The 15,183-nt window shown below is 51.3% G+C and overlaps 1 protein-coding gene across 1 annotated transcript in view; it reads right to left on the reverse strand.

Moving 5' to 3' along the window:
* SLC4A4 (solute carrier family 4 member 4) overlaps positions 1–15,183 on the reverse strand; it is a 156,249-nt gene that overhangs the window by 15,985 nt on the left and 125,081 nt on the right. Inside the window, exons 13-18 of the mRNA XM_081999521.1 lie at positions 12,787–13,058; positions 10,347–10,417; positions 7,135–7,323; positions 4,914–5,027; positions 4,379–4,540; positions 140–318 (exon numbers count right to left, since the gene is read on the reverse strand). Of these exons, the coding sequence (XP_081855647.1) occupies positions 140–318; positions 4,379–4,540; positions 4,914–5,027; positions 7,135–7,323; positions 10,347–10,417; positions 12,787–13,058 (987 nt within the window). The remainder of the gene's footprint in view (positions 1–139; positions 319–4,378; positions 4,541–4,913; positions 5,028–7,134; positions 7,324–10,346; positions 10,418–12,786; positions 13,059–15,183) is intronic.

Genomic DNA, 15,183 nt, shown 5'->3' on the forward strand with positions numbered 1-15,183 from the left:
CATCCTCTGCGCACAAAAAAAAGCTGGTCTGAAGATTTACAGCACATCTTAGGCGCTATTCCCCCCGACCCACCCTTCATAGCACAAACTGATCTTTGCAGGCAAACAAGGCAATTCAGGCTTTACTGGTTTGACATACCTCACTCCCAAAAACTTGGGCTGCTCTCCAGGAGCCGAAGTTTCCGTCTCCATCTTCAAGCTGTCAATATGAGCGATGGAGATCACGGTAGCAGCAACATACCAGGGCAGACCCATGAAGGAGCATATGATCATCAGAATGGCCACCCAGAACAAATCCAGATGATATCCAGCACCTTTCTGTGAATGGAGACAGACAACCTTCAGCTTAATTACTCTAAATACCTACGGAACGGCCAGGGCTCTGGCCCGGCGGGCAGAGGCACACCAAAAAAAGCGGCGTTTCCTTCAACACCATCTTTTGGCCAATAGAAGTTGTCGTAAGAAATAGCAGAGTAGGACACGTTGCTCCTCCAAGGATGAATCGCATACCTCCGCAGGGAAAACGGGTCAGCGTTACAGCCCCGGCAAGCTCGGAAACCAGCAGCACACAGTAAGCGTAGGGGAGCAGCGGACTTGCGAGCAGTCTGGCGAAAGAGCAAGCACCTTGCGTACGCCGTACCGCGCTTGGAGGTCGAGTCGGTACAAGGCAAGGCCTGCGACCAGTCAAATACCTCTTTACGGAGGTACCCGACACAGCAGACCATGAATTAAGGACAACCAGAGCGCACCACATTCACCAAAAAATATTTGGCGAGATACACGTCGTATCTTGTAAACAGTGTAAGCAAGCTCTATTTTTGAATATACACACACACACGTATCTTGGTTATAATGGGTTCACAGTGCTGTGAAGGAGCTCTGCCTTGCCTCTTAAATAACAAAAATGAAACCCCATTATAAAGTGCTGTCTGTCTTTATAATGATACGTTCCCATTTATTTAATGAGGTAACACAGCGACAAGAAACCCACCGCCCAGCACCGCCCCGCCGCCTCCCCGCAGAAACACGACGGCCCATTTTCACAGCACGAGACAGTTGCGGCGGCAAGAGGGTTTGGAGAGGACGAGCAAGAAGATCGGCCCTAAAGCAGGAGAGCGGCTTGCGATCGCGTGAGCCGCTGGTCCTACTGCTCCGCCACAAGAGCACAGGGCTTCTTTTTTGACGGGCGTGGTGGGACGCCGAGATCGGTACCTTTGTGCGCCACGTCATCTCGCGTCTGTCTAAGCGACAGCTTGGATGTGCACTGAGTTTTCAACACCCAAATCACCCTTAAAAACCAGCCCCAAGCCTAATTTTAGCTTTAGGCGGCTGTTGTAAAGTAACTGTCGGTGTAATGACTTAATGAAGCCTACCTGAAAGCAATCCCACAGAAATATGGTGCCTGCTTAAAGGTGACATTTGCCATTTGCTGTCTCGGAGCGAGATCCCAAGTCCTATATTCAGGATTGGAAGCAACTGCGGGATCTCACAGTTGGGACTTCGTAACTGGTCTGAGCCCCGCTGATGGTGCCCAGTGCTGGAGGCATCTTCCTCAACACCCAGCCCCAGGCTCTCTTGGGGAAAGCAACAAGAACAGCCGATGGGCTCATACTCCATTGAAAGGAGAAAGCTGCCCTCATTCTTTAACTCCTTTTAAAAGATCCCCGATCTTCTCTTTTTTAAATCCTTTAATGAACTAACGCAGTAACTCCACCAGTCACAAGTGCCAAGAGAAGGAGTGAAGAAACAAAAGAGCCACCAAAGAAAGGGATCTTCAGAAAAACACTACACGAATCTCTAAGGTTTGCTATTTTAAAGAAGATGAACCTTCTTTTAATCCTGTGCAATTTGATTTTATTGGAAAGAACAAATGATCTGGACCTACTTGGTGACCCAGGAGGGACAGCAAGCCAGCTCGTCTTGAATAGTCCTCATTGTTTTCCTCATACGTGCGCTGCTTCCCTTGGCTGGCCGGCAGCGCTGGGACGGGCACTCAGTGACACCTTGCCAATACTTTTGCAAGGCGCTAGTGGGAAAAAAACCCATCCTTCTTTTGGCCTACAATAGATTTTTGTGTCCAGAGGTGTTTTTTGGTGCAGAGCAGCAAGGTCGGACCCGAGAACCCCCAATTAAACAAAAGCATGTGCTCGCAGCCATAACAAAAGAAGCAGGAAATAAATTTTTTTTTTATATTAAACAGTACTTTGCCGGAGTGTTTACACTTTGTTACTAAAAAAGTACACCCCGTGCTGATAGCCTAACCACATTCAGTGCCTATAAGATGAAGAGATGAGGGGCCTCTTCTTCATGGGGAAAAAAACAGTGAATATATTCTTCCAGTGATTAAGAAAATTGTATGTCTTCTTAGGTAGGTGCAGGAGGCAGACCTAAAACTGAGACCACGTCAATGATTAGCCTCCCCCCAAGGAAGATGTGGGCACGGTATTGGATATACCTGTCCAGATCCAGATGCCAAAAAGCGATGTTCTGAGGGGGTTTTTTAAACCAGCCCCGTAAGACCATCAGCCAGCACTCGTCACTGCGCACGGCAAACCCTTCTCATTCCCTGTCCCTCCGGCTTTCTCCTCCAGGTCAGACTCAGGTCGGTCTTAAATCACACGCTGGTTATCTAATGTCCACAGCGACCACAGGAATTGAAACATCCTCCTCTTTTTCAAGTAAAAGCTCCACTCACAATTCCAGTGGCTCTCAGTGTAACGGATGAAGCAGATCTCTAACGAATGACCCGGCATGACCTGTGTTTTGAGGGAGTCTTTGCTCTCACGGGTTAGACCGCTTGAAACCTGCCCCGTTAGCAGGAAGGGAGAGTCGTCTTTTACAGGAATTTAGTATTTTTCAATAGAACTGACCATGCAGGGAAAGGTAAAGCTCTACAGGCACGAAAACTGCATAGAACCGGTCTGGAAAGTTTATTTTAAAAACATTACTACATGCTAGGCTGTCAGATGTCAGCGGATATAAAGCTCTTCTTTAAATAACATCCAACTGTGGCTATGCCCTTGCTATGTCCCAAATCTCTTCAGCTTATTGCTTGTATTTTACAGCACTGTCCAGCCAACACGTGGCTGTATTGCCATACTCGGGCCATCTCTGGCCATACCCACCACCGGTGGGGTCCGGCACCCCAAAAACTCCTTGGGAGCGGCTGAGAGCCACTCGGACGTGCCGTGGCCGTGACACAGAGAGACCTTGTTGTGCCGATGGCTGGCAACACCGTCTTAGACGATAAACACAGTAATAGGAGCTTGTCAGATGCAGGAAAACTTGGCCCGCTGTGATAAGGTGCGAGAGATTTTGGCTTGGATGCAGTAACGCAGCGCTGTGCAAATCAAAATCAGGTCCCGGCTCAGGCTAAAGCAGAGCTCCTGAGGGAAGAGGCCCTTCCAAGCTCACAGCCTCTTCCCACCGCAAGCCTGAGCTCCCCAAAAATGGGCACTCCCTGCAGATGTGTGCATGATCACCGCGTGCACGCAATGACGCAGTCTTGCAGAGTTACCAAGGCAAATGACACCTCCGGGCCCAGGAGGCAGATTCTGAAATGAACTTCATCCCGCCCTCTCCTAAGGTAGCCAGTACTACTACCGCGAAGAGAACTGCAGGGGCAGCAAGGTTTCGAAGGCAGCTAGATGTTGTTTACATCAGTATTCTTTACCAGACAAGCTCTGACTAGCCTATACCTAGAAGTTTCCTTTGCCACTCTCCGACGTGTACAGTTGGAGAGTGAAGCTCTTGCAAGGGAAGATCAAAATATTGCGAAGATTTTAAGAAACTTTTTGGTTTCATGTTGACATGGAAAGGGGCTTTAAACACGAGCTCTGCCTCTCAAAGGAGGGCTGCTCTAATTTCTTCTGGCTCTAGCCACGTCTTTGCCAGACGAGCAGCGGGCAGGATGCGATGGGTCCAAGTCCTTTCCTTCCCCTAGACGGGAAGGGGTAGCTGGCTGGTTTTGTGAAATCTGACCGTTCCTGGCATGGGACCTGTTTGCAAAGGAAAAAGGAGGGGCAATCCCAAAGCTTCTCCTGTGGGAATGCTTCAGGCCGCACGATGATGAAGCCAATGAACATTAGGAAGCGCTTGCTGAACGAGGCATCGTGAGTTGGCCCTGCGCAGGGTTCCTGCTTTTAGGAGGAAGGCAAATGCTGTTTGCGCGACGCTCAAGATTTTCAAACTGAACCCGTGGTTTTCCTGGCAAAAACTCTACACGAGTCAACAAAATAAATATTGTTGTTCGACACCAGCAATGACGTTTCTGAGGCGGCACGTACACTCAACGCTGTCACGGGCCCTCCTCCGCCTCTAGCACAGGAAAAGCACGGGGCAGCTCCCCGCACGCGTGCCAGACCCGAAGCACACCCACCTTGAGCTTGTGCTCCTTCCTGTTGACGATGACGGCTGTGATTTGCTGGTCCATGAAGATGAGGATAGTCACCAGCAGTGCAGGGATGGCTGCTGCCAGGTACACCCACCACGGGTTCCCTCCAAAAGGTGGGATAAACCAACCCCTCTCGGGACTCGTTGGCTTTTAAGGGCAAGGAAAGGAAAGCTTGCATTAGAGCCTCAATGTAGGAGTGACGACATCCTAAATGCACTTGTACTTCCAGCAGCGGGGCTACAGGGAGACACTCGGGGTTTGCGATGATTTTGTCCTTCCCGTTAACAGCAAAAGGTTCAAAGTGTGGAGGCAGGATTTAGGGAGATAAATCAGCCAAGCAAAACTATGCTAATAAAAAGGATATCATCTGAGTAAAATGGTCCTTTCAAGACAGATGACTACCCTCCTGCCTTGAGGGCAAGTCATTTTATACAGGGCAGACAGGGGAGACGAGACATTTTATACAGGGTGGGAAGGGGAACCTCTTCCGAAGGCCACCAAAAAGCTGACAATGACATACCTTGAATTCACTTGGCACGATGAGTTTTGGTGTGTCCACACCTACCAGGGCATCTATTCCACAGAAAATCAAAATGGACAAGATAATGGCAAAGTCACTGATGAGCTTCCGGGCCTGAAACAGAAGTTGATACCATAACAGCAGTTAGCACTATGAAGCACCGTTTCTCCCAGGCTTTGGTTTCTATGCGATACTCCAGGCTTGCGGTTGGTGGCAATACAAGCTCATCATTTCTTCTTTTGTAGAAACAAAGGCGCGCATTGTCACGTCTGGTGCTGTCTGCCTAAATGTGCCTTGGTGCTTTGCTGCGGTGTCTGAAAGCCAAACAATTAAGCCTAAATGGAAGTACGAAAACAAGCTTAAGGAAAAAGAAAACTGCTTTTGTAACCAACTCCCACGTGAATTCAAGGCAGTCTCACTGATGCTACGTTTGACAGCAGCGAACAACCACTGGTATGGAGACCCAGTTCCTCTGCAGCAGTGTCCGAAGAGACTTTTCAGGATCAGCTTCCAATATTAACAGCTATTGAAAATTTACAAATAAACCTAAAAAAATAGTGACTTTTTCTGACATAAAAAAATATTGTCTCCTTCTCTTTGCCTTCTGACCTCTGATTCTTTAGGGTCTGCATAGTCGCGGTTCTCTATGCAGGGCCAGAGACTGCTTTTTTGACATGAGTTGAGCTTCTCGTGTTATCACAGGACTCCTAAAGTCTGTGGCTTTAAGAAAAAAAGACTGGGTTATCCCCAGACTTCGTTCTTCTAATACGACCGATTTTGCAATGCAGATTTTAAAAAAAATGGGAAAAGGAAGAAAAAGTATTTTACACCAGACAATGGAAACAGTCACAAAACCTCCCTTTAAAAGATGGGAAGACCCAAACTTCCACAACAGAGATGTTCTGTATGACTGGCAGAGATTACATTGTTTTCTCCTTAAGTAATAAATCAACCTAAACAGCCAGGAAAACAAACTAGGCTTCTCAGCTAAAACCTCAACATGCCCTAAGAGCGCAACTCTACTGAAGTCCCTGGAATACGACAACTTAAAGCTGCCAGCGGTCAGACCCCGAAATTTAACCGGGCAGAGACCCACTGTGCTTGACTGTAACTGTGTGATCTTTTCAGAGCTGTTGTTCCTTCCAGGTTTCCTGAGTTCACATGGTTACAGATGAATTGAGCCGCATTCCAGCCCGGATGGAATTTCTTTCCTTTTTATTAAAAATAATAGAGTTTCAATTGTAACAGCAGAACAGTAAACATCCATGCAGGATAAATCCCCGTGTGTCAGAATGCCAAAAATGGGGGGGGGGGGCCGGTCTCAGAGAAAAACATGGCTTTGGTACACACGGAAGCCGCCAGCTCGCACGTGGTAACTTCAGGTGGAGGAGACAAAACAAGCAGATGCACCTGAGAGGTGCCGATAAGCTGGTGGTAAGTCTGAGCAGAATCTTGTTTAAATCAACGCAGAGGCTTTTCAGGTCGTCCTCGGTTTGCGTCTGATCCTCCGAGAGGGAAGGGAATTGCTGCTTTAGGTCCCTACCGTAACAAGTAGACCTCATACGGACTGCAGCCGAGTTTGACCTTTTTGCACTAATTTCTGAGTGTTTCAAACTCTACGTGACAACATCAAAGATGCGTCCCCGTTCTCCTGTTCTACACAGACAGCTCGCTTACCCGCCTTTACTCAGCGATGCAGCAAAGGGCTTCTTTTGTCCTCCCCAAATACCCTCTCTGGCTACAAGCGGGGAGACTCCTGACATAACGATTAACAGCCCCTTTCGGTGGTCCGGTTTCTGCGGAACCGAACGGCCGCGCATCCTGCCCCAGCGCCGGTACCCCCCATTAAGCTGCGTATCCGACCCTGAAAACGGCCCGCTGAAACGATATATGCCTGAAGGACTCGTCTCGTTTCTTGAGGCTGATAAATGACATCACTGCGTACCTCAGCTCGGACGTGTTGTCGTCTGTACCTTTAAAATCACAGATTTTAAGACAGATTATTGCTCGTTTTGGCTCTTCTGCTGCCTTATTACCCCTGCCCTCCAGAAACACCGAGGGAGTGAAAGCTAAGCACTCCCAGATGTACCACGGTGAACCAGTACCACGTTTCTCAACCAGCGCAACCTGGCTTCCCCGCAAAGCGGCTCTCCCTGCGCGTGGGGCCACTACACCAAAGGGAAAGAGTAAAGACGCAGCCTGCTGGAAAGGAGATACTTACGGTGGTTGGAAAATAGCGACTGGTCTTGAATTTCTTCAGGGCCATGGAGCAGGTGTAAGTGCCAAAAAAGAGGATGAAAGACATGAGGGTGATGTCAGGGACATAGTCACAGTTGTTGCCCACAAGTTGTCCTCCGTATTTCAAGCACTCCTTTGTTGTCAGAGATGACCAGTCAATGGTGGTGTTGGACTGCGGGGCAAAACAAAGAACATGTCCATAAAGCTGTGCTCATGCAAGCACTGCTCGTGCTAGGACAGGAACGGGGAAGGAGCATCGGGAAAAACACTGGGAGGAGAAGGGAGACACGGAGCAGAGGCTAAAAGTCCCCGTGCTTGTGCGCAGACAGAGTGGATTTTAACCCGGGCGGAGGATGATGTTACCTGGGAACTGAGGTAAAGGAGACAGAGATCTTTTGACCTCTGCTGGGGGCTGCCAGAGGTGCTCTGCATTTCTCCGGTGGAAAGGCGACGCTGGAAGCCTCATGCAGAAGCTGAGACCAGCACTCCCCACCCGTTCACTGCGAGCCACGCCAAACCCAAACCTGCTTCTCCCGGATCAAGACCAGCACTGCTTCCACAGCAGAAAAAAAATCTCCCTCCTCGACCTTGCCGGAGACGAGGCCTGAGCTCGCCTAATGCCGACTGGCGTCAGGAGGCTGCTGCTTCTGGCCACGCTGCAGTTACCGGGTGTCCTGGCATGCCCTGAGCACCTCCACCACGCAGTCCCCATTGCCCCGGGCTAAGGGACGGGGTGCCGCGCCGGGGAAGGCTGCATGACCGTGCACAGGACACTGCCCTGCTGCTGAACTAGCGTGTCCGGTCTTGCGGTGCGCGCCGAGTTCGGCTCCGGCATCCTCCGGCGCACCTCGTGAAAGCCATCAGTCTGTCAGTGCCCGCCGAGTGCCGGACGGGTAAAGAAGCCGGCGCACGCTGTAAATATCGGATGCTAATCGCGCGCCTCCGCGCAGCAGGAGGTGCCGCAGTCCCCTCTGCTGCGCAGCCGAGCGGCCAGAAGGGCGCCGAGGCTGAGCTTCCCTCGCCGCTACGCCCGCGCGGAGCCTTCCAGCCCCGCCAGCCCAGCCTGCCCTCCCCAGCGCGCCGAGGCAGCGCGGCGGCGGCGCAGGGCTCTGTTGGGCTGCCAAAACCAGCCCGTAGCGGCAGAAACGTCCTACGGCGCCGGCTCACCGGCTGGGACCGAGCGCAACACCCCAGATGCGACGCTTTCCCTTCATTCCAGCAAGAGTTGAGGAGTTTTAGAATCATTCTGGCTCTGCTCCTCCCTTTCTGCACGAAACCCCCAGTGAAGGAAACCAGAGTCCCGCGAACCATGACATTGGAGAAAAAGAATATTTTAAAAGAACTCAGAATGAATAAATCCACAGAGAGGAAAGAGGACTTCACTCCAAGTAGTTAAGTTACAGAGAACTTATCACAAACAGGGGCACAGACTAATTCAGACCAACAAGCAACTCACCAGAAAAAGGATTTTCTTTAGGCAGAAGTGCAAGGCACAAAATACGCTTTCATTTATAAGGGGCATTTTCAAGTAGGGGAAATAAAACCCAACCCTAACTTATATTAAAAATCTTGAAAATATGTAAGATACTCCCTGAAGTTTCATGGCCTCCTGTTGCGTCTATTAATATCTTGTTCACGTCCCTACGTTGAAAAATACATCACATACACCTCCACACTGGATGCTTACAAAGCTGGGGTCCCAAGCTGCAGGTAATAAACTGCGGCGTCCTCAGCGCATGGCGTGAATGCCGAGGGCTGAACCGAGGCGTGATCGTGCTGCTGCTGCTGGCGGTGGGGGGAACAAAAACGAACAACAAAACCCCCCAGCTCTGTGTTGTGTTGTTTTCTGACAAGGTGCTGCCACAAGGTGCAGAGGATTTCTGCAGATCTGCGCTAACGTCAGGATGGCAACAGCTTTCAACGTGGCTTTCAAAGCAGGGAGATAAAATGAAAAAAACCCCAAATTTTACATCTTGCCATTTTCCATCTACAGAAATAAGCACCGGAGAATGTTCAAGAGGAAAGATTAGCACGTGGGGTATCAAAGAGCAGAAAGAAGAGGGCATCTCTCTTCTTTGGGAGACCTCCAGCGTGATCCTGCTTCGCCCCCCTGCCAACTGCCTGGCAGGATTTGTACCGGGGCTGCTCTTCGCGTCCCCAAAACCCTTGCCACGTGTCCCCAGACATTTGTTTTGTTTTCAAACTCTAAGGCATCCAAAAAGGGGCCTGGAAGCAGAGCTCAGCTCTGCGCCCCGGGCTGGCTCCTCCGGCCAGGACCGGGGCGAAGGCAGGGCGTCCTACGGGGAGAGCATGGCCCCCCCCCCCGGCTCTTTTCAAGATCGGGGTCGGGACCGACGGGAGGAGAAGGAGCGAAAGAGCCAAGGAGCAGTGAAGGGCACGTGAGGTGCCGCCTGGCCATCGGGAGACCCTGCTTCTATTTCTCCACCCTGTGCCCGACCCCCTCGGGCAACGTTCTTGCCTTCAGGTCCGTGCCTCGCGCTCCTCGCGCCTGCAGACAGTGCGCCCAGCTCGGAAACCATTCCCTTTCTGCGGGGCCGCTTGACGGCACACAGGAGTGGCCACCACGTCAAGAGAGACACAGACAGGTAGGATCTGTATTTGGCAGCACAAGGTTGTTATTCTGGGTCTCAACTTACTTGCCCTGCATCAAACACGAACATATCTGACCCCATCAAGCTCCATTTCTTTCTCCTCATCATCCAAAGCTCCCCACCAGAGTGAAATGTGGAAAAGCCAAGCGTTAGCCACGGAAAAAATCAAAGAATGGGACGGAAATAGGACCTTCCAAAGGAAGGGCTGCCCACAACACTCCTACCGTTCCAGCTCTGGACACAAGGACCCAACTAATCCCCCGGGAGAACCATTTGCATCCTGCCAACACAACAGATCGGACTGCGAGAACGTGGCCGCTATTAGCCGCAAGTAATCAATGTTACCGAACTGTGCACACAGCATTCCCTATGCAGGACGGCGAGAAATCCTTGGAGGATCGAGCGAGCACGCCAAAAGGAGCAGTGTCCCATCGTCACCGTGTCACGGGCAACGGGGGAACGTCAGCGCGAGGGTTTTCTTCAAGCGACCAACTCCTGATCTATGGGCACGGCCCCGCCGAAGCGCGCGGCACTTACCGACTTCAAAGACCATATAGTCCCTGCCCGCGCAAAGGGCGCTTACCGTCTCGGTCGAGGAATAGAACAGCTCATCGGCTGACGGCACCGTTGTCCCGTTAAATAACGAGCTATTAACTGCAAGAGAGGACAGAAAAAGGAATAGCGTGAGCGTGGTGCCCGAAGAGCTAGGAAGGAAAGCAAATTTCAGCTGTTAAAACATTTGTTAACTCCATCAAGCTGTTGGCCATCTCTTTGCTCAAGTAAAGTGAGGCAAAAGTATTGTTTCAGAGCGACTCAAAAGCATCAATCACTTAAAAAATGGAAAGAAACAGGTAAGTGAAACGCAATTCAAACCTAACGGGGTGTTTTTTTTGGAGTGGAGTTCATTGTAAAAAATGCACAATCCCAAAGATATCCAGGAAAACAAAAGGCACTGCAGAATCCAGCAAAACCACATTTTTGAATTAAAAAAAAAAAAGAAGAAAAAGATAGAGAGTAACTGAAATCAACAGGACGGAGATAATTTCTTGGGAAAAAGGGGCAGCATTCACTGTGATGACGATACCCTGCCGTCTTCCGTAGGGCTTTAAAAAAAAGCAGGACACGGAGAATAAGGCCACTTGCGTTTAGTGACCGAAACGTTACAGACTGACTCCCGCTGCACGGCTGTACGCACGGCGCTATCTTTAAAAACGAGCGTTTGGCTTCGACTGTCCTGGCTGTTGCTCGCTGCTTCGCTGCCGACGCGCTGTTGCGTGGTAAGAGGGACAATCTCCGCTGTAGCTGTGATGGGCAGCTGAGGTGGAAAATTGTTTATTTAAGGAGCAGAATTAAAGTTTGCTGTTTCCAGTCTTCTCCCTCCCGAGGTGCCGCAGACCCAGGCAGCTCTGTGCAGGAGAGCTTGGTGTGGCTGCAGCCAAGCCCCAGAGGCTTCCCCGGACAGATTGCTGTCAGCACCTCCAACACCATCTGGTCACTCTTCCTATATTCCAGGTTTATTCGCTGCTACTTGAAAAACTCAGGAAGAAGCACTTGGAGCTGGTGACGATAAGGTCATCTCTACCCTCTGAAACAAAGATCTGGCGAAGAGGCGCATCAGAGGAAAAGGGAACCGTGGCAGTGAGGGTTTGTGAACTCTACCAAACGTCCCCAGGCTGGTTTACAAAGGTGAAGACCAGCACTGTATTTCTGGGCACAAATCTCTCATGAAACAACGTGTGGGCTTCTGCCACACGCTCCGTTTCCTCTACACGTTCCAGCTGTACCGCCACGTCTGCCTTGGGCGCTGGGTCTGAGCCGTAGGCGTTTAAAATGGGAAGCGGAGACTTGCAATTCAGCATTGACCGTTCCCCATCGCCCTAACTCCAGAGAAGAAAACACCTTGCCGTTCAAATGGAAGCAGAACGAGACCAGCCTCCAAGTGCTTGCTGAGATCCTACATTTAATAACCGAGGTGAGCACACAGCTCCCAGGGATCCCGCTCCCAGCGCCTCAGGCACAGGCGCAGCGAGCAGCAGCCGGAAGCTTTCCCTGCTTGACAGGTATGTCGAGATAACCTGAAGTTTACTTTGAGCACAACCCAAGTTTCTTACTCACTCCTCATTGTCTGCAGGATCCTAGGAGTGGTCACAGCTTCCCTAGTGGTACGCGCCAGCGTACTTCTGTTTGTCTTTGGGTTTGGTGACCTTTTGCTCCCCGCTGTGTTGCCAGATCTATAGGTATGCTGGCTCTACCTGCCTTGCAGCCCAGCGACGGGCCGAACTGTTGGGTGTACTTCCCTTCCGCTCTAGTGAGGAACTGGTTCTGCTTTTCCACTCATACACGCAGCCAGGAGGTGGAAAACCACCCGTGTTTGGGTAACGCCCTGAACAAATCCAGCTCCTGCACTTGACAAAAGGGCAGAGCGGATACCAGGAGTGACCTGAGCGCCACGGCAGTGACTTGGCCACCGCTTCTGCCCCTTCACAGACATCTTGGAAGAATGCCATTCAGAACTAACAGCCACAGGGAGGCAAGGAGACAGCCTCTCCGCTGGTAACGACGTTCACGTGAGGCGTCCCAGGAAGGTCGGCTACAAAGATGTTCCACTTGGCACGTAGGGTGAAATTCACCCCTCAGCTTCAAAATAAGGCTAAGTTAGGGTATCTGAAGACAACTGCTAAAGAAGGGTTAACCTACCTGTTTATTATCTGCAGCACAACAGAAAAAGACTAGCTATTCAGGAAAAATTTAAACTAGATATTAGGAAAAATTTCTTTACTGAGAGAGGGGTCAAATATTGGCACAGGCTGCCCTGGGAGGTCTTGGAGTCACCATCACTGGAAGTGTTCAAAAAACATGTAGACGTGGCACTCCGGGACATAGTTTAGTAGGCACGGGGGTGTTGGGTTGACGGTTGGACTTGACGATCTTAACGGTCTTTTCCAACCTTAATGATTCTGTGAAAAGAAAGGAAAAGCAATCTCCTAGCTGCAAATCGGGGAGCTAATGAAACATCCTCTTACCTGGATCTAATGGTTCACAGGCACAAGAGTAATGCGTGATATAGTCCACCTTGAACTCGGAGTTGATCGGATAATGATCTGCCAGCTTGATCATCTTCTTGAAAGCATCGTAAATGAAGATGAAGCTAATAAGGGAGGAAAAACCTTCTTCGGTGAAGCGGGTGAAGTACTTGACCAGGAAGCTGGCATCGGTAGCGACGAGAATGAGACACTGGAAGGCTGACCAAAGGCCGATCCAGAGACGAAACTCCAGGTAGTCAAAATCATTGTCTCTGCAACAAGACAGGGAAGGCAGGAAGGGAAAATATCGGGTTAGGTAAATCCACGCAGGAGTGTGACTTCCCAGGGAGAAGCCATGAACGCACAGCCTCTGCGACCTGGGCTCATCTAGACTCAACGCGAGTGTTCCCAAGAGCTAAGCTCTCCCTTCTCTGCCAGCCAACGCCATAAACGTACAGCGGTGCAGTTTAACAGCCGAGGCGGCAGAAAAGCCTGCAGAAGCGATCGGTCTTGCTGACGCCTCCACTGATAAATGCTACCAGTGAATTCAAGCTCTTTCTAGGCTTCCCAGTAAAAATCCTCCCTCTGGCAAACACGCACCGAGCTGTACGGGCCCAAGCATCCAGCTGTCCAGACCAAGAGCAGCTCAATGCCAACAGCTTTCCCCCAGCTGAAGACATAACCACAGTTTACAAAACTCCTTCAGAAAAGCAATCTCCTGCCAAGCCTCACACTCCGGAGCCCGCGTTCCTATCTCTGAGGCCCCCGCACTATCTGCAGAAATCAAAATATCAGCAAGAGAAGACCAAGAAGTACAAAGCAGAAGACGCCGAACGCCGGTGCTAGGCTGTGGCAAGCTGTGGAGCGCGACGGAGCCAACCGCGTCGTTCCTTCCCGGGAAGTCTGTTTGCTGCTCGAGGCTGCCGTGCCCTGACGGCGCAGAGTCCAAAGCCGGGCTTTTAGGGCTGAACAAACAGGAGAAGTGAACACCAGAGGGATAAGGCCCTGCCAGGGAAGTCCCTGCCTGCGCTGGGGAAAGGACCGCGAGGCGGTGGGGCTGGCGGCCCCAGCCAGCCGGCTCTCCCTGGAAGCCAGGAGCCCTGCGGTGCTGAAGGGTGGAGGAAGAAGGGCAGTTTATGTGGAAAGTCTCATGACAGCATCAGAAAGCTCTGGGAAGGGGACGGGGCTCAGGAGTTTATCCCCTCCTTCCCCCAACTACATCAAGTGTTGCAGGAAAAACCGAACGTCTCTCCCCGTGAGCCTGCCGTTAAATAAAAAGCAGGAAAAGCCACCTTCTACACACCATAGGAAGGCAGGCTACACCAGATAACCACCCACAGCTCTCAAACCTAACACCAGAAAAGCATCTTCAAGTCCCTCTCCAAGGCACGAGAGAGGAGGAGATGGCTGGATGGCCCTGCAGCACAACTCCTCCAGGCCTGTTCGCGGCGAGAGGGCGGGCGCGGGTCGGCGTCGGCTCCTCCGGAGAACCGCGCGTGCCTCGGGAGGGGGGTTAGCCCCCAGCACTGGGACGGTTTTAGCTCAGTGGCGCAACGCTTGGTTGGGTGCTTGCAACCTGGCCAAACTGGATGCCCTCAGAAGTGGTCCCACCATTCGCTGAAGTCCCCGCTGCAGATGGACCCCCGCAAACCTTGCGCAGTAGTAGTGAAAAACGCCCTGGCGTCTCCCGTGTACCTGTTTTTACAGCCTACTTCCAGGCAGACAGGGCGTGCTGTTACACACCGCTACCCTCCGTCAGCATTGACCCACAGGCGCCAAACTTGGCGGCAGTTTTGCACGGTGTGCCCCGCGCGCCTACCCCACCGCCGGCACAAACCCCTCTCAGACCGAGACTCTGACCTGGAAGGGGGGTGAGGAGCAAGGAAGAAGCAAAGTGATGACTTAGAAAAAGAGAAGGGGAAAAAGAAATAATAATAAAAATAAATAAGTGACAGCTCTCTGAAGTATCCGGAGCCAGTGCCTCAGGGAGCAGGAGCTGCCAGCCATCCGACCGAGTGTGAAGGGGCTGGCAGCAGCCCGGGTGGCATCCTGGCCATCACCACCGAGGAACTTTGAAAAGGTTTGAAATATTTTTTTTTTTTTTTACCCCCCTTTTTTTTTTTTACCCCTCAAAGTCCTTGCAGCGCTCCTGAAGCTCACAGAGCAAATGAAAAAGCACAGGATGCTTCACATCCCCAGTACAGCAGTGATTTCACTGTGATTAGTTTTCTTTCTGAGGTCTCGGGAGGGGAAACTTTCCCAAGAGCCAGCTGGAAGGCAGAAGGGCTGGTGTCCTGTGTTCCCAGGGAGCCCACTGCCTTGCCTCCCGCTGCCTCCAGCTCGGAAACCCCGGCTCGTTTCACAATGGGCATCGGCGAGCCTCGGCACGGGAGCAGA

Source organism: Phaethon aethereus (assembly GCF_964289735.1).
Source record: "Phaethon aethereus genome assembly, chromosome: 4".
In the NCBI taxonomy this organism is placed as follows: Eukaryota; Metazoa; Chordata; class Aves; order Phaethontiformes; family Phaethontidae; genus Phaethon; species Phaethon aethereus.